This window comes from Larimichthys crocea, chromosome VIII, assembly GCF_000972845.2.
Source record: "Larimichthys crocea isolate SSNF chromosome VIII, L_crocea_2.0, whole genome shotgun sequence".
Taxonomy (NCBI): Eukaryota; Metazoa; Chordata; class Actinopteri; family Sciaenidae; genus Larimichthys; species Larimichthys crocea.
In genome coordinates, this window is record NC_040018.1 from 13,649,454 (window position 1) to 13,669,495 (window position 20,042).

General features: G+C 42.5%; 1 protein-coding gene across 2 annotated transcripts in view; it reads right to left on the reverse strand.

The window, feature by feature from the left end:
- Positions 1 to 721: 721 nt before the first annotated feature.
- zfhx3b (zinc finger homeobox 3b) overlaps positions 722 to 20,042 on the reverse strand; it is a 328,353-nt gene continuing 309,032 nt past the window's right edge. Inside the window, exons 12-16 of one of the 2 annotated variants that reach the window (XM_019270499.2) lie at positions 14,216 to 14,349; positions 13,471 to 13,671; positions 9,523 to 9,646; positions 3,637 to 9,234; positions 722 to 3,151 (exon numbers count right to left, since the gene is read on the reverse strand). In XM_019270499.2, the coding sequence (XP_019126044.2) occupies positions 1,410 to 3,151; positions 3,637 to 9,234; positions 9,523 to 9,646; positions 13,471 to 13,671; positions 14,216 to 14,349 (7,799 nt within the window). In that variant the 3' untranslated portion in view covers positions 722 to 1,409. Of the gene's footprint in view, positions 3,152 to 3,636; positions 9,235 to 9,522; positions 9,647 to 13,470; positions 13,672 to 14,215; positions 14,353 to 20,042 lie in introns of both variants that reach the window. The other variant, XM_027281814.1, reaches the window with a different exon arrangement.

Genomic DNA, 20,042 nt, shown 5'->3' on the forward strand with positions numbered 1-20,042 from the left:
ACTGTAGCCACACTACATGAAGAACAAAAGACCTGCTTTGTAGTGTACATATCTACAAACACAGGAGAGCAGAGAAAAATAAGTGCGAAGAGAGGAACAAGTAGAGTGAAAGGAGTCAGACAGTGATAAGTGCACAAAGGTAACACAAAAATTAAATAAAATAAAACTTTCAATATTTCACCCAGGATCTTTTCTGTTTTGGTTAGTGCAATACCAACCAAACCATAAAATTTAAATAATTCTAAAAGAGGATCCTGCCTTGTCAGGAGGGGCATTTGGGTGAATGTTTCCCAAGAAGTTAAGAATAAGACAGAAATAAAGTTGAGATAAATTACCTGTCCATAATCTAGTCTATCGGAATGACCAAGACAACATCAAATGAAGCGTCTTAAAGTTGGACAATACAAAAGCTAAATGTACACAAAGTTTTTTTCAACCTACCATACTGTTTAAATTCATTTCCAATGCAACAATCTACTTAACACCAAAAATGTTCATATCTATCATAAATACAGAAGGTTGTTTTTTTTTTTTTTTAATCAAAACTCTTTTTATCGCCCGTTATTATGTCTGCAATGCTCTCCTTGTCTGGGTATAATGGGATTGTGATCCCCCCCCTCCCCGTTTTAAAAGGATTTCTAATGTCAAAATCAGCAAATCATTTACCCTTTTTGAATGCCCAGAAACAATGCCTTATTAAAAATTTCATTTAACTTAAAACTTTCTGTTATCAAATTAAGTTCTAAAAGAAAAAAGAAAAAAAAGATCATCTCCTGTTGGAAACAAAAGGTGTAAAACATGGATTTCTGTAACAGAAAAAACATCTGTGAGCTGTTGACCTGAGAATAAAATAGACATTACATTATTCTTTTACTTTTGCAAGCCATTGGTATCTGAATGCTTAAATAGCAAGAAAACTGATAGACTATTCTCCCATACAGTACATACTGGCTTTTTGTGACTGTGCTATTAAGTAGAAATTATTACAAAACAAAGGGACAGCTTGTTGACGCGGATTTCTTCAAAAGGGTTCTTGGGCCATTTGTCAACTTTGAGGCAGTCCATTGCCATACAGTACAGCATTCCTCTACCAATACCCAAAACATAACTGCAGCGATCTTTTCTATTCTCATATATTAGTATGCATGTATTTCAGTTGAGTAAAACAAAAACAAAAAAACAAAACAAAACCAAAACCAGCATGTTGATATGGGAAAACAATCCACTAACATTTAAATTTTTGGTTACAAGCTTTGGAATTGCAGTTAGTCTTTACACATCTTTTTCTGAAATTGGTTTGTATACTTTTAATGTATTTTTAACATTGCTGCTTTTTATGTTTTTTCCATTTGTGTTTTTTTTTGTCTTTTTTTGTGTTTTTTAAATATTGTCCATCACTGAAAGCTCTTTTACAATCTGATGGAGTCTGTTCCTACACTAGCAAGATTACTACTACAACTACTACTGTCTTTGACAAAGCCAGGCTGCTGCGGCTCCTCCGCCGTCCTGCCCAGCCTGTCTGCTGACTTCTGACTGCTGTCAGAGTCAGACTCGTCGGTAAAGACGTCTGTTGGTATCGAGGTCTGAACTCCTGAGGTGCTCAATGAACTTGAGGTAACCGTTGAAGGTGAGGACATTGGAGGAAAAGAGGAGGAAGAAGAGGAGGGACTGGCATTGGGCTTCCCAGCTAAAGCTCTGGAGAAAGGGGCCTGGGGCCATGGTTTGCCGGCAGCTGTGGTGTTGAGTGGGGTAGTAGAGGAGGAGCACAGGGAAGAGGAGACAGCAGAAGATGGCATGGTGGCTGATGTTGTTGGCGGGGTAGGGGGGCTGCTGATGGGATGAGTGGCAGACTGCGAGGTAGATGCGGTGTTAGGATTGGGGAAGCAGGCTGAAGAGTGAGGTAATAAACTAGTAGCGTGCTCTTTGGCATTTCTGGCTGATCGCTTGATTGTTCTGTGTTTGTGCAATGCCGATTCCAGGTGTTGACTGAGTGCTTTCTCCCCATCCAACGTAGTGTCACAAGCCAGGCAGTCATAGAGACTTCCAGCCCCTGCGCCTACGCCACTGGGGACACGCAGCAACATCTCTTGCAGGTTTGCCTCAGACTGACCGAAAAAACAGTTAGATTTAAGGTGGGTAATAGCCGCTTCTTCCTTGGTGAAAACTGCTTGACACTTGCGGCATGCCAGTTTATACTGCACCTTGGGGACGATGTACTGGTCTAGATGGGGGTCCACAGCTTTGCCATCCATCTCGTTCTGCTCAGAGGGTACTTTATTATGAGAGGAGGAGGAAGAGGATGAGGAGGAAGTGGGGTGTTCACTATGGGGGTTGCCCTTTTGCTCCTCTGTTTTCACTGGATCTTTGGCAGATTCTTTGCGATCCCCCAAGGTTTGTGGGGGAACTGGAGTTTGGCTCGCCTTGGGTTGCTGGATCTGTTGAAGCTGCCGCTGCTGCTGCTGTAGTGCCTCCTGCAAGCTCTGCTGATATTGCTGGTAATGCTGCAGCAGGGACCCTGGAGACAGGCCCATCAGTGCTTGTGACAATGCTGGGTTGTAAGGGAAGAGACTTTCCATACCATACATTGGTTGCAGGTAGCCCCCTTGTAGAGCTCCAGGGATCTGTGGGGTGTAATATGGGGAAAAGCCAGGCATGAAGTAGGGCAGGAACTGGTTTGTGAGGAGAGCTGTGGGGTCAGATGCCAATGCAGCCTGCAGGGCCTGAAGTTGAGCAGGGTCTACCACGTACTCCATGCCAGGTGTAGGCATAGAGGTGGCCGGCACAGCTGTGTCTGGTTTCTCTTTCTTGGCACTGGCAGCAGAAGTGGAAGGGGCAGGGGTGCTTCCAGTTGACGACGGGGTTGGGGGCTTCTCTGTCTTTTCCTTGGGCTTCTCCTTCTCTCTTACCCTCTCAGCATCACGTTCTTTGGGGGGCTCAGGTCGAGAGCTGGACTGGGTGGTTGAGGAAGTGGAGGTGGATGTAGAGGTGGGACTTGAGTGGGAAGCAGATGTGTTGGTCTGGGCTGGGCTGGATGCAGCAAGAGACGATGAGGAGGGAGGCTTGTTGGGCAATCCAGATGTGGGGAGGCTAGGTGAGGGAACACTGGCACCAGGCATGTTCAGGAGGTTTGAAGGTTTTGGAGGAGTTAAAGCTGGAATTGTTTCAAATAGAGACAGAAATTTAAGAATTAATAGGTATATGGGTATATATTTCTGTAGTATCATTTAACTACAACAAAAAGGAGTTACTTCATTATATGGTATAAGAGTGAGTTGTGTGCTATCGTGGCATTGTGGGTCTAACAACTGAGTGTTACGGTAAATTCTGTACTTGTACGTGGCATATGCCAATGGTGGCAAAAGCATATTACATTATGTAACACATTCTACAGTAGTTGTGCCAAAGTAAAAAAAGTAACTGTGACAGAAATGTTGATAGGGAGAAAAATTAGAAGACGAGTTGAAGAGTATAAAAGTTGTGTTCTAGTGTTGCATTGTCACTATTACTACTTTGACACTTAAGTATATGTGATGTGATGACTGGAATAAGTTATAGTTCAGTTGAAAAAAACATCTTCAACTCTGCACCTCAAATTTTGTCTGTATATCAGTGAATGAATATCAAATGATGACGTACCTGAATTAGATGAGTTAAAGCTGGAGAGAGAGGGGCTGCCAACCCCTGGCAAAAGGACAGGTGGGATGCCTTGTAGATTTGAATAGGCTGACTGGAGATTCAGAGCCTGCATTGCAGGGTTATCAAACATCCCCTGCTGCTGCATGGCCTGCTGCTGTGCCAGTCCTAAAACTTCATTGGCCTTCTTAATGCGGTCCATCTCTTGCTGGGCCATAAGTTGGCGGACAGTGGCTGGGTCAAAGTATTCTTTTTCCTTATCTATCTGGCTGCCAATGGTATCCTTCACCTTTGAGATGTGTTGCTGGGAGAAAATGTGATCACGAACAGAAAGGCGAGCACTGTACTTGACACCACACAAAGTGCATTCAGTCTTCGGCCCCTCGTAGGATGTCTGATTTATTCCGAAGTGCTTGGCCATGTTGAGCTTTGCCTTTTTCTCCTTGGCACGGGCATTTTGAAACCACACCTGAACCACTCTCTTTGGAAGTCCAATATCATTGCCAAGTACCTCACATTCCAGCATAGTAGGAGTCCTGTAGTCATTAAAACAGGATTTCAACACTTTCAGCTGGAGGTTAGTCATCTGGGTTCGGAAGCGCTTTTGGCCAGGCCGATCACCACTGTCAATGCTCCTGGTACCTGAGGCTCCAGGACTTGGTGAGCAGGGGTCAGCAAGGCTGGATGTCTCACTGTGGTCAATCATATGTTCATTTTCATAGTCCTTAGCATAATAGCTTGTTGCAGGGCTTACCAGCCCTGAGGACATCTGGTCATCATTTTCAAGGATGGGGACTGAGCCCCCGGACTTAGACAGGTAATCACCACTATTTTGGCTGTGCTTAGCATCAGCACTGTCATTATCAGCGTTGGCCTCATCACCTGTGGTTGTGTCTGTGATGGCAGTATTCACAGAAGAGCAGTCATCATTATCCAGTTTGCTCTGATCAAAGCTGAGGTTTACAGAAGACATGCTTGCCATGGCACTCTCAAAATCTTCCATTCCCTCAACTTTAATGGATGAAGGGCTCAGTAGAGCCCTGGGAGACAAATCCATGTTTTTGTTCACTGGGGACATAGAGGAGCTTTGTCCGTCACTGTTCGATGGGGCCATTTGGGAGTAACTCGCTGTGTCTAGAGCATCCATTTTTATTTGCATACCCTCCTGTTCAGGTAACATACCAGCGAGAGCTAAATTATATCCAGCACGTTTGGCTTCATGCCAGTGACGAGAGCGAATGTGTGCCTCAAGCGCAGTTTTTGCCTTAAAAAGAGCACGACAAAAAGGGCACCTACGATGAGCCTGAGCTGGGCCTACTGCTCTAAATTGGCCTTTTCTCTCTCTAGCTCTGGTATTTTGGAACCAGACTTGCACTACTCTCTTCTTTAATCCCACCTCATGAGCAATGTGATCAAGCATTTTACGTGTAGGATTTGAATCTAATAAATACTTCTGATAAAGGATCTCTAGCTGCTCAGGTGTGATGGTGGTTCTGAGCCGCTTGTCTCTCTGTGGCTCTTCTCCACTATTTGTGCTGTCATTCTCACCTGGGCTAGTGCCAGCTTTCTCCTCTAACTTCCTCTTCAGGGAGTTCATGGTGGAGGTGGGGGTGGACGGAGAGGTGGCAGAGCTGCTGGGAATCTGTGGCATTGCCGAAGAGAGTAACTGACTTGCCAGGAGGGGATTGCTGGGATCAAATAGCATGAAAGGCATGTCAATTGGACGGTCGAGGAATTGAGGGTGAATGAATTGATTTTGCACAGAAAGGAAGTGTAATTGCTGGTGTTCCTGCCAGTGCTCAAAGGAAGGGAAGCCGATCTTACACTGCTCACACTGATATGGGATCATCTGTTGTGCCAGTTGTTGTGTGGCAGAGGTCAGGTGTGCATTGAGGCTCATGTGAGAGCTTTGTGATGAGGCCTGGCTTGTCTGAGAGGCTGAGGGACCACACTGCTGTTGTTGCTGAGAGAAAGGAGGAGATGAATGTTTAATGGACTTGGAAATAGTCTGAATCTTCTCTTCTCTTTGAGGTCTATGGTGCTGTGCCTCAGACTGGGGTTGATGCACAACTTCCTGCTTAATAGAGGTTAGGTTTTCTCGTGGATCAGCAGAAATGTCTGGTAACTGCTTGGGTTTCTCATCATAGGGGTTTGAGGTGGTTGCTGGTGATGCCTCCTCTTTCTCAGTGGATGGGAGGTGTGAGAATGCTGAAGTGGAGGGTGGAAGTGGGCAGAGACTTGAAGAGGAGGGCATTGGGGTGTGACAGGAAGATCCAGAGGGAGTATAACATTCATTGGAAAGATCCAGTGAATCCTCATTTTGGCTGTCATACTGTCCATCCTCATCTTCATCTTTGTAACACAGCTTCTTTTGGTGTTTTATTAGATCAAATATACGCTGGAAAACCAGACTGCATTTCTTGCACTGGTAGTTCAGATTTGAAGTGCGAATATAGCGGTCATTTGACAATTCTCGTCTTTCACCTTCTTTTGCGCCCTCACCCTGGTTTTCATAATTCTTCCTTGCCTTCTGGCGTGCATTTTGGAACCACACAACAATAACACGTGTGGGGAGGCTCAGAAGGTTGGAGAGCTGTTCGAATTCGTCATCTTTAGGATACGCATTGGCATCAAAGAAGTCTTGTAGCACTCTTAGCTGGTAGTCAGTAAACCTAGTCCTGGATGATCTCTTACTTCCATATAATTCATGTTTCTGGGGTTCAGGGGAAGGAGGTTTAGAGTCAATCTTTGTTTCTTCAAGAGTTGTTGTTGGTGGATTATTAAAATTGTATGGTGAGTCTTTGTTACGCTGCCGCTCTTTAAAAAGGGTGTTTCTGAACCAGTGCTTTATGACTTTTTGTGGCAGCCCTGACTTGTCTGCCATCTCTTTAATCTGCTCCTCATTTGGTGAATTGTTGATATCAAAGTACTGTCGCAGGACCCTAAGCTGGTCATCTGTGATGCGTGTCCGTGGCCTCTTGTTCTGCTGCTGCTGTAGCATGGCTGGTGTGAGCTGTTGTTGATAGAGCTGGGCCAGATCTGAGGCCAGGCTTGGCTCAACAGAAGGTAACTGGGGAGTCAACTGAGTGGGCAAGGACTGGAGAGACATGGGCTGCATCATCAGTGGCGAGAAGAGGGGCAAATCCATTGGCATGGGAATCTGCGCCATTGAAACTTGAGGCTGTGGTGTAGGTACGGTTGGAGGTGTGAGCGAGGCAGCAGAGACGGGAATATTTGGTGTGGGAGCTCTTTGGGGTGGTGGAGGAGGTGGAGGTGGAGGAGGAGGTGGTGGAGGAGCCGGAGCAGCCTCTGGTGTAGGGGGTCTCAGTGGATAGAGTTTATCATAATGCTCTCTGTATTCCTTGGCAAATCTCTCAAGGGATCGAAATGGAAAGAAAGCCTGGTGGATATGCTCCTGGTGACTCTTTAGAATCAGTATGTTTGAAAACAGCTTGCCACAGGCTTCACATTCCAGTTTCTCTAATCCCTCAATGGGGTCCACCACTCTTGTTATCCCACCTGGACCACTTGATCCCGTAGGTCCAGCTGTCTTTTTCTGAGCTTTCTGTTTATTTTCATTGTACTGAATTACTAACTCAAACCCAAAATTTTCCAGCAGGGCTTTAGTTGCATTTCCTCGAGCATCTGAAGCAATCCTTGGTGGAGGCAGGCTACTATCGTGGTTTATGTTTATTGAAATATGCTGGATGTCCTTCTTTTCTTTTGACTTGCTTTCCATCGAATCTTTGTTAACATATTCCTCATTTTTTTCATTTGTGTCCTTCTCTCTTTGTATTTCTCTGTCTTTCTCATTCTGAGAGGAGGAATGTCTCTGCTTTTTTTCAGCATGCTGGAGGAGAGATGCACTCTGCTGCAGCAATGCCATCTGCCCCTGAGCCTGCTGCTGCTGCTGCTGTTGTTGCTGTTGTTGGTGTTGTTGTTGCTGCTGCTGCTGTTGCTGCTGCTGCTGTTGTTGTTGATGTTGTTGCTGAAGGTGGTGGTGCATCAGTTGCTGCTGCAAGCAACTCTGCTGGGCCTGCTGGGCTGAGTTTTTTAGCTCTTCCAACAGTGAGGAGGTGGAGGATCCTGCTAGGCCAAGGGAGTTACCAAGGCTGATCTCTGGGTTCAGCTGAAACTCTGCTCCAGGGATGTAGAAAGGGAATAGCAACTGCTGCTGCTGCAGGGGGAGAAGTGCGTCAGTTGTCATTGGGAAGTGCTGCAGAAGTGCTGGGTTAAATAGCTGTGATTGTAAAAGAGCAGCCTGCTGCTGGAGCTCTTGCTGAAGCTGGGCTTGAGCTTGGGCTTGAGCTTGGGCCAATTGCTGCTGTTGCTGGAGCTGTTGCTGTTGCTGTTGCTGTTGCTGTTGCTGTTGCTGTTGTTGCTGACCCCTAGCAGATAGCATGTCTGAAAATTTGGACTTTTTTCCTTCGTGGTTCTCAGATGGTGAGGAATGGCAGCTCACTGAAGAATTTCCTATACTTTCAATGCTATGAGTCTGGCTCGTGTGGTTTCCTCCCAGAACACTCTGAGCTGTTTGAGACCCAGATGAACTGTGGTTGGTAGAGCTAGTAGTTGAGTTGCTGGCTGGGCTTGGACTAGATGTTGAAGTGCTGATACTGGACCCCCCACCACTTAAACCAGTAGCACTTGCAGAGCTAGTGATCCCTCCTGCTGCTTCAAGCTTGGCTGCCCTAGCTTTGGTCTGGTGTAGAACAGAGCGCATGTGGATCTCCAGAGTAGAACTTTGGCTATATGCCACGTTACAAGTGCTGCACTTGAATGGCTTGTTGTCGGGGCTGCTGGTAGGCTCAGGCTGACCAGTAGTGGACTCCTGGAGAGCCCTCTTCACCTTGTGCAGGTGGGAGACAGAGTTATAGTGAACCAGAAGAATGTTCTTCTGTGTAAAAGACTCTTTGCATACAGTGCACTTGAAAGGACGAGATGGATCCAAGAACTTCTCCATAGTAAAGTTGGGCCCCTTTCTGAATGGCAAAGCACGTTTAGGTTCAGATCCAGAATCTTCCTGCAGTGATCCAGAGTCACTGCCCGTTGGGCTTTGTTTTTCCTCTGGGTCACTTTCATCTCCCTCTTTGTCATCTTCTCCAAGACTTCCAGGCTCCTCACCAAGGGATGGGTCAGCCATTACCATAATGTCACCATTCATCAATAAGCCCCCATAAAGCTGTTGGATATCAGCTTCACTCAGCTCCAAGTGGCTGGTTTCTAAATGTTTCTTCAAGGCCTGTAGTGTTCTGAAGCTTCGCTGGCAGAGGCAGCACATGGTGGCTGCCCTGATCACATGGTACTGTGAATGGAGCTGAAGTTTCTCTACAGTCTTGAAGGCCAGGCTACACTGGTTACAGCGGTACTTGTAGACATGGCGATCTGAAACAGGCAACTGGGGCCTTTTGTTATGAACTTCATTGAAGTGCATCTGGAGGGAGTTGGAGGATTTGAACACTTGATTACAGCCTTTCTTCCAGCACAGGAACCCTGTGGCGTCATCCCTTTCTGATTGTTGGTCTTCCAGAGGTGACTTGCGAGCTTCAGCTATTTCTGTAGGAAGGGACACCCCCTTCTCTGGATCAGCCTCTGATGATTCTGTCAATAGATAAGCCAAAATAAGAGAGCAATCATCAGGTGCCTATATTTGTGATATTTAATTGTTTTCACAGACGTGTTAAAAAAGACTTTAAAGCACTCATTTATTTAGTTCACTTGAGAATGTGGAAAAAATGAAAAAGCATGACTAATTTCAAGGCTTCGTTGTCTTGTTGTGAATGATGGCTGAAACATCAAGTGCATTGTCTTTCATTACTGTGAAAAATGTAATGACACCATTACCAAAACAAAACACTAAAATACCTGAATAATGATTCAGATACTAACCAGTCTGCTTCTTTGTTTCTTCAGAGTTCGATTTGGCTGGGGCATGAGGGGTGCTCTGGGACTCTCTGTCTGGACTAGGTACAGGTATGAACATGCTTGCTGGCAGTACTTCACTTGCTGTTACCTGGAAAAACAAAGCACAAAGGAATTCTACCGTGAATAATCTGCTGAGTGATAACGCGATTTTAGATTTTAGTTGAAATGATTAAAGGAAATCTACAGACACAAACAAGAGGATACACAAAGTAGTTAGCAGGAAGGGGGTTAGACAGATTAATCATGTAAACTGTAACATTTTTATATAACACTGATCAGGATCATTATCAATAAACATAAAACTCGAGAGTCAATGCTGATTTGCTCACACATTTGTATGTTACTATTTTCAAATCAATCCCTCAACAAGCACATATGTACACTTGCATACACACAATCATACCATTTACTTTGCGCAGAATGTGATGTTTCACAGTCCTGTGCTTTGGCATGCTGCAGCCACTTACAATGATGGACCTTGTGTTATACTATAACTCAGGCAGCAAAAAGGTTTATTAGGGGGACTAATAAAATAGGACTAATGAAAAAACTCTTGAAAAATTACTACTGTAATAAGAGGGGAAAGTAGGTACACTAAATCCAACCATCTTAGGTGTCTAAAGCTAAAATTAAGAATTCTCACTAGCACAGTTTTAAATGCCAATTAAATTAAAAAGGATTCCATTTTAGAAGAATTGCTAAATCAGACTGTATGTTCTTAATAAAACAGTAAAATCAAAAGAAAAACAATTTCATTGCTGACAAAGGGGCATTTTTAATTTGGAAAAAAAAATAGTTTTCCTCTTTTTACTTTTCTAATTGGAAGATTTCAAGGACGAATAGGTATTGATTGAAAAACTACAGAGAGGAACCTAGGTTCTCCCTACTTTTAAAAGACTGGAGTCGGTCATGTGTATATGACAGCAACCTCTGTTTATCCCTGCTGCTTTGGCCCATCTCTCCCTCTATTTCTCCTTCTGATAGCCTCTTAACCCCAAAACCTGAAAATTCATCATTAACAGTTCCCTATTTAACATTAATCACTGGTTGAAACTGGGTGAGGTTGGAAGATGGGGCCCTCTGTTTTTCACCTTCCTTCAAATTAACTTCACAAACAGAGTAATCAGCTCCAATCTACTACCTATTCACACCACCCCACCGTGTCCCCACTGTTTTGCTGCTAAATCTAAATTTTAAGACTCTTTTAACCTTTCAATCTAAGCCTTAATACTTATAGGTTGTCCTTTCAAATAATGCAGAAAATATAAGTCACTTCCAATTTAAAAGACATCCCAGGTTTGATTCTTGATGGGGACCTTTATCACATTTTCACCCTCCTTCTCCATGCTTCATCTCAGTTTAGCAATCAAGAAATAATTAATATTGTAATATAATATTAATATTTTACAGTTATTTATATAACTTGGTGGAACTTTTATAGAAATGTAAGATTGTGCAGTGTCAGATCTGTATGGCTGATGCTTTGCTTCATTTACCATATGTACCATATGCTTTCTAATTATTCCTCTAATAGGCAGAGTGATAACACAGTGTACTGTAGCATGTCATATAGCCTGTAGGCCAGATACAAATAGAGTAGAATCATCCTCCAGCAGCAACAGGAGTTTCAAGGTTAAGTAGAACAGTTAACACTTTCCATAATAAAGTATAGCACTATATGGTTAGTGTGGTCACAAATTTAACAGCTTTGTTTTTGTTACCTCCAAGTCTCTACCAAATTAAAAGTGGAAAATTAATACAAACGGCAAGGAAAGTCACAAAACAAAACAAAAAAAAAAAGCTATAATTTACATTACAAAGTGGACTGTTTCTAGACAACTGCTTCATTAGGCGATTAGTGGAAAGAGTGGAGTATCCCAAGGTCACTTTTAATTTGGACCGCCTAATTGGCAAACATAGTTCAAAATGGCTATCATCCAGCCAGACTCAGAATTAATGAAGCACAATTATTTTCATTACCCCTATCTTACACAGACAGAAAATTAGACATAGAGTGAGAGAGGGAGGACTGGAGGAGTGTGTGTATATTTTATATATATTTAAATATATATATACACTTTACTGTATATGAGACAGAGAGGCATAAGAGACATGGGGTGTAAAGGAAAGAAGGGAGGAGTGCAAAGAAGATAGGTGGATGAAGGGTGGCGGAGTGAACGCATCATTATGCATGCTTGGCAAGAAATAAAAGTCACCTATTTCAGAATTAATTAGGCTCCTCTCCTTAGACATGTGAAAAGGATAAAGTACCTTTCCATCTGCATTCACCAGTTATAAAAAGGTGCTAGCTTTAATGTGTGTTATATTACTTCTGTTCTATCACAGCCCTCTTGTAGTGGTTCAGTACATTACTACCTCTATAAAAGAAATAAATATTGCTGTCTACCATACTAATGCGTTTGCCATTTACTTTCTAGATGGGGGATGAAGATGGGGAGGCAGCAGACAGAGCAATGTTTTACTCGGTGATTGTCCGGCAAGCTATTTAGCTTCACAGCATAGAACAGAACAAAGATTTGCTCAGTGATTTATAAGAAAACAGGGCAAATAAAATTTTATTTCCCCTTGATGAGCATTAAAGGTAGCAAAGAAAGTATTCTCTCTAGGCAGAAAAGGGTGCACCAGTGCATTGCAGCTGATATAAATCTAACTTCAGGACTTGAGAGTCAGATATTACAGGACTCAAGTTACAAACACCACAGATTCTGCATCTTATTTCCTGTAGAGGTGGGCCTAAGCATTGACAAAAAATGTTAGTACAGTGTTTTGTTTTCTACACAGTCTATAAATATTTGCATTTTCTGTATGAGACTTGATTTTGGCCTGATTTGCAGAGAGTGATAACATTTCCATTGCCTTTGCTTGAATTTCATGAAGCAGGGAAACGGTTCATTAAATCTGGATTAATCTGTGTCTCAATTATTTTAACATATTCATAATAAAAGCTTTGTTTTGACTCGCACACAGGTGATCATAGACAAGGCAAGAATGTCAGTGTAGTAATAAATGAACTGGGAGCCAAGAGACCTGCTCATCCTGAAATCATTAAAAAAAAAAAAAATACAAAAACAGATTATGAGTTCCCCTCCCTAAAGGACTGTGATTAGAAGAGAGCTGTAAAAATGCTGTCTGATGATTGGCACAATAAGACAATGAAAAAGAGCAGAAAAATATGCATCTTAAAAAGGCCCAATCATTTCTAAAGAGCCAATGGGATTGCCTGCAGCTATTCCACAATTAACAGCATTCTTTGTGTTTGATAAAGGACTGAATGTTAGCAATTTAGAGGAAGGACAGGAATGACAATTCTCGCAGCTAGCCAGCCACTCCAGGGTGTAGGATTGATTAAGAGCGAGTGACTCATCTTCTTGGCATTGCTGAATCCTTACACTGGTCCTTGACCTAACACAGACCCTGTATTCTGACTGGCCATAATATGTTTTAGTAACAATATGCTGTGCCTATACAGCACAGCTTGGAATGGCTGTGTTTTCCTAGCCTTTGCCATAAAGTATAAATGACTATGGAGATAATGACAGGCACAATATATCGAGAAATAAGAATCAAAGCTTAGATTGCTGCTATGTTTTCAATACAGCTTATCCAGGCAGCAAGACCAATAATTAATTGATCTTTTGTACTTTTCTCCACTGAAATTCTCTTACATATATAAACTTTGGATAATGCATTACATTGCAAGTACTAATGCATTCTATTTGCAACAGTGCTGTATGACCAGAATAAAGAATATGTATTAGCCAAGCTAATACATACCAATCTAACAAAACACAGGCCAACATCAAGTTACCTTGAAATATGCAGGTTGGTAAAGAAAAGGATCCAGAACCATTGCTGGCTGAGAATACAATACGAACACAACACGGGACTTACTGTGGCAATAAGCTTATCAACACAATCAGGAGCCACACTGTGGAGGTGTGTGAGGTGGAACTGCAGGTGGATCTTGTTGTTGAGCATGTCCTGGCATAATGGGCAGCGTAACATTGGCTGGACAGAGTGCTGCGTCATGACGTGCATTCTGAGACGGTTCAGGTCCGTGTTGGTGAACTTGCAGTAGGGGCACTGGTACATCTGGATGAAAGAGGAGACAGGGACAGAGAAAGAAAAGAGAGAGAGAGAGAGTGGGAGAGAAAAACAGATCCACAGAGGGTTAATCGGGTGAAATGGGTGCGCCTGCTTGAAGCACGGTGGGCCTGCTTGAAGAGGAGGTGTACATCAGGCGGAAGACTGGGGGCCCCCTTCCCTCAAGCAGGCATATCTCTCTGATCACAGACCACTGTGTAATACTGAGCACGACTGAGTCTTGGCACCCACTTCAAAGTGCTCTCATCTGTCAAATACTATATTGATTTTCTACCTTATACACAATTAGCAGTGCAACTGCAGCAGAAAGGTTAAAATAATTTTGAGTAGATTTGAAAAAGAAGCCTGCGTAACTGACTAACCAAAAATTATTACAAGTATATTTTACATTTTCTTCTTTTAATTGATGTGTAAGTTTCACGCTCATAATGAGGGCCTGGTAATTGAGGACAAGATAACCGTTAGCATGAATCCCCTAATTCAAAGAGTTTTATGAACATCTGAAGTGTGGAATCGTGTTTGTAACTCTCACCTGCTCCGCAGCACTCTTCTCAGCTGTCCTGGGACGCTTTGAGGAGAGCGGGCTCTCTGAGGTCTCTGACCGCGAAGAGGGCCTTTTAGAGGGGACTGGGGAATCTGACTGGTGCCGTTCCAAGTGGCCAGACACTGGTGAACATACGCACATTCACACAAACGCACACAAACACAGAGGGATAAAGAGAAGAGAGCAGACATGTCAACACAAGGTGAGGACTTGGCAGTCTGGGAGCAGGTCAATCAATAACGCTGGATAAAGGGCTTTGGAATGTCTTTCTTAAATGTGATATAACTGCATTTAATGGGAATTGTGCAGAGAACGTGTTGTTATCCAACTCATGTCTACCCATAAAAAATGCCACACATTTTTTACTTGTCTTCCTCTGCTGCTGCAGGGAAACTCACAGCCAGCATGCTCTGATGGGCTGTCTCTTTCAATGTTGGCTTTGCAGGATATCATACAACACCACAAACAGCTAATAAAAATATTCATTTGCCACAGGGTGCAACTTTTTTTCAGTCCATATTTCTAAACTTGAGACAAGGTACACAATCATGCAGCAAGAGTTCGTAAAGAGATCCACATCAGCTTAAAAACAACTTGCTTCTGTAATTTTTATATTACTGTGCTATATTACAGTGCACTTGACTGCCATTTGTCCAAAATGAAAGATGACAAATACTCTATATTTTATATTTTGACCGGTAGTCACAGTTAAGACTTGTTAAAATTTGTATTAATTTTAAGTGATGAAGGGTGATCAAGTGAAAAAAATTAAATAATTAATTTTTTCCTTTTAAAATCAAGCAGTGCCTACAGTTTGGTCCAACTCGTAAAATTCCTCAGCTCTTTGTTTCCATAGGCAGGAGAATGCCAGTGAAATTCTCTGTTTTGCTGGTATTTCTGTAACCAGCTACAACGTTGTAGTTCTGTGTAAGTAGACTCTTGACAAAAAGAAGAAGTGGACAGCAAGCTTAGAAAACCTCTTTTCAAACCCCTGAAAAAAACTTAATATTTCCTCAAAGCTAGGTTGCATAACAAGAAGCTTTCATTTAACTCAGAATATAAAAACTTGCCAATGGGCTCAAAATGGCATCAAGCTGATGATTGGTCATACTGAAGGATATTCTCAGGATACGAGCCATGCTTTGCTGCTCAGTGAGTGGTATTGTAAAAAAAGGGTCATTGTCGGGTAGCTACCGATCTCTGAAAATAATTCCATTATATTCACCTATACTCTGTGTTTCACCATTTTGAATCCTTACAATGCATACAACACCAATTTCAACTAAATTAAATATTTTTATTTTTTTGTCTGATGAGCAAGGCCTCATGCTGCAAACCTCATAAAAGCTACTCCAGAGAAAAAGAGGAACTAGAGGTAACACACAAGACGGCATTCACTTAAGCACAGGCTCACAGAGGAGATAAATCCACATGGAGCCAGTGTGGGAGAGCTGCAGTAGCACCATACTTTGTCACCAGTGGAAAGAGTCCACTGTGAAACTTAAGGAAGTGTCTTGCCAACCCTTAACAAACCCATAAAGAGTTAAATTTGGCCTGATTTGTACAGTCCTGGAAGGGCAAATTGAGAACAGAGGGCATTGGTAGGGGAGGGGTGGTTCGGTGGAGGGGGTCAGGTTAAGCAGCGCTGACCACGCTCCTGTTCCAGACATTAAGATGTCAGATCCAATCAGGACGAGGGCAGTTGAGCTGATTACCCAGTGGGGGACCTGGCTTTGGACAGAGCAGCCTGCGAGATCTCCCAGAGACACCGGGACCAGCCAGGGAGGCCCTATTAAGGTCCAGTCACAGTCAATCCTATTAAACACATCCGCCAATAAACAAAGGGAATGTTAAACAAAAGGAACCTCCCATTCCCTGACATTAACCTCTCAGTCATGGCACTGTCCTCACCAATTCCTCCTCCACCTCCACTTCAGTCCACTCCTACTTCCTCCTGAACACATCTCTTGAGGAAAGCAAGGACAGTCCATCCGTGGTCATCCTTACTTCAACAATATGGTTGCTCACTTTTTATGGGCAACCATGCCAATATATATATTCTAAATATAAGTTTATGTAAATTAAGAGGTCTGAATTCCATTCAGTGAAGTCTTTTCTCTTTCAGTTGACCTATTGAGTTAGTTAGAAAACACTCATCTGTGCATCTTGGCTTTGTTCTACCATTTTTTCTATACTTTTATCAAATCATAACATTTTAGGCACATGCTACCTTCAACTGCATTGGATTTGAAAAGAAGTATAAAATATCATTTTTAATGCCAATTCATGTGCATAAGGGCGGTTAACGCAGAGCTTGTGCCGCAACTATAAAGTGCATACATACAGTACAGAAAGTAAGCGTTAATTAAGTACACATAAGTACCCTCGCAGCGTCTTGATTAAGAGGATAAACACTATTAATGATAAGTATAGTTCACAATTACTCAATAAGCACCAGAGAGATTAAACAAGTGGTTGTTCGTGCTGAGGCACTGTAGTGCTACAATGGAAGGGCCCAAACCGACTTTCTAGCTCAGGTTGTTCTAGGTTTGTGTGTATGTGTGAGTGTGAGAGAGAGGGGGACAGACGGAGGGGAAGCTTATTCAGACGCAGTCTTTCTCGTCACGGCCAATTAGGACTCCATAAATCTGATCAATCGCCTTCTCTTAAGAATCCCACACCCTGACACCATCACCGGCACCATGACTAATGTCCAGCTACTGTATCCTGTTTTTCCTTGTCAAGGGTGATGAAAAAATGACCGAAACATTGAAAAGCCGGGAATGAAAGAGAGAGAACAGTTTTTGATTTTGTCTTTAGGTACAGTCTAACGTGGCAGATTGGACACATGTCCGAGCATAGATGGGCACAGGTGAGAACATGAATCCACATTACGTGCAGGTTATCAGAACCAGTGACCAAAAACATGTGGATGTCAGAAATAGCTGACAACAACTGGAGATGAGGCCTGGTTTGTTATACCGGTGGGACAATTGAGAGAGCACACAAAAAGAAGTGAAACAATTTCAGTTGTTTTCTCTCTAATAGATATTATATTACTTTATCACAAGGCTCTGTGCGACAGTAGTGCAACTTTTTAAGTGAACTTCAAGTGTAACAATACTTCAAAAATACCTAAAACTGCAGTTTATTTCTGTATTTTCACCTCAGAGACTAGTTAGATTAACAATCCTTGTCCTGCTAACAAGTAGTCCTCCACAGAGACCAATAGGGGCCTGCGGGCTTCCACATTGACAGTGACCTTAATGTCTGTCAGGAGTCTGTCTGTTACCCTGACCTCTTCTGCCTGGTTATTAGACACAGCGACCCTATCCACACCAAACCTCCTCTGACAGATACACAGGGTGGGCTTTTATTTGAAAGCACAAAAGGCAGAGCAAGAGTGGAGAAAAAAAACTAAGAGTCAATTAGGTGATTATTAATTCATGCCCCTTTTCCGTAAACCAGAGGCTTTTGTGCTGTCGAGTCCCGTAAGTGAATTGGACTTTGGCACCTTGTCTCACCTCTCATAGCTGGACTGTATTATTTAAGCAGCAAAGGGGCTGACAGCACACTGCACCAGTCTCTGGAGCAATCACAGCCTTGTTGTGCTTTTAAGAGGAAAAAGATGGCTGCTGGACAGAGTGACTGACACAGCACTGACTGAATTATCCACGATGGGTCATCTGTCATTGAAATATTCCAGGGGTGCAATCACAGCTGCCATTAATCTGCTTTGTCCTCGGTGAGGTACCCATATTCTAAAATGTGAATTACAGTAAACAATATGTAAGGAAGTGGAGGATGGGAAAAAGATTCCTGGTGTTTTGGAGGGGAATTCCCCTCCTACTGACTGACATGGGGTCCTCATCATCTCCGGAGCCTCTGCCCCCTCATTACCACAGTTCCTGTCTCGCCATGGCAGCTTCAGGCCTCCGGTTGTAAAAAAAAAACAAAACATAACCTATCATCCAGTCCGTCCACGCCAGCGAGGCTGCAGAACTTTGCTGTCACTTTGCCCAGAACAGCCACAGCCTGCCAATCACTTTAAACTTAGGCTCAGCCCACAATTCCTCTGCATGTTGAAACTCTAGGATCCTCAGAGGTACACTTTCTAAAAAGTCTGCCCTCTGATCCCCAACTTCCTAGAGCCTTTCACCTTGACACTTTGCTGTGCTTCTGACGCCGCTCTTCTCCTTGCAATGTATAAAATACTAACCTCTATTCCCTCTATAAGTTGGCCATTAATATGGAGATGATTCAACTCCCACAGTGCTACAACTCATTCTCTTTTAATGCTATGCTAACAGTCTCCGAATATTGTCTTTTCTTTTTCCAATTCCTAATCTACAACCTGATGTCAGAGCCCAGAGCAATAAAGAGCAGTGTTCCATTTCCTTCTATATTTCTCAGGTAATTATTCTGCAATAATTAAATAAAAGAAATACAAGAAATACTGAAATACTGAACTAAAAACCTGATACTGAATCTACATATGAAATAATTTCCTTTTATTTATGAAGGCCAAATCTGCTCTGTTGTGACGGCGTTATGCAGCCTAACAGAGTGGTTGCAAGAAAGCCAAATCAGAGATTAAGGACTTGAGAGAAGATGTTAATTTATTCATCTTCAGGACACTAAACAATAGGATGACATGGCGTTCACCTTTACAGGACGCTCACAGACACGTTGCTGGTGCTTTGCCATTAGACACCCCGTGGTAAAACTCATAAACACTGAGCTTTCAGGGAGTTGGCTCACAAACAAGGACAATTTATGGCCTATTATCTTCAAAGACAAAAGGAATTACAATTTGAGGGATGACAAGCACTCAAAGGACGTGATATGAATATGTAAACATTTTCACTGCTCTGTCTCCTGATTTCTCATACTACTCAGGGTTTAAAAGCAATAACAAATCACCACTGCACTGAATGTCGCCCAGTTTGGAGTAACAATAACATAAACTTGAATAATTTGATTCTAACTAACCATAAGCATGCAATTTCAACTTTAACCACAGCTAATATTAAATCTACATAGCCACACTGTTATATGGAGAACAATCCATAACATTTGCTATATCTGTTCCTGAATGAGCAACACCAGAAGACTAACAGCACAATATAGAGCACAGTAAAAAATGAGCAGACTGCAATGCCACGGTGTTGGGTCTAGGGGATGCTAATCATCATGTTCATAATACAGACTAAATGCAGCATCTACAGTGTCGAACACAACATCTGCTTCTCCTGCACACAACACACCTGAATGTGCACATGTGCATGCTGAAGCACATTTATACACACACACACACACACACACACACACACACACACACACACACACACACACACACACACAGGTGGACGTGGAATGAAATAAAAAATACACAGAGGCACACACAACGGACTGTATAAGCACAGCCAGCTGCTCAGTCTTCATCTAAACAGTTTCTCAGGTATAATGTCAACATTTAACTGAAAACTGTTTGGAGTCATTTTTTTTTAAAAGCTGCCGTGTGTGAAAAATGTACTGTACTGTAGTCATGAGAAAGAAATTTTGATTTGGAAAATCCTGCAGTACAGTCAAGTATTAAAACGTCTTTAAGCATGTCATAATTTATTATTTTATTCTAAACAACTGTTCTTACAAGTCAAGAGTAAATGCCTCACCACGTTAATTAAAACAATACTTTTGCTGTATGTGTTCAGCCTGAAATGTATCAGGGTTTAATTATGTATAAATAGAGATTTCACCTATTTTGATTTTATTCATCAAATATGTGAAAGTTAAAAGCATTTTTTCCCGGCAT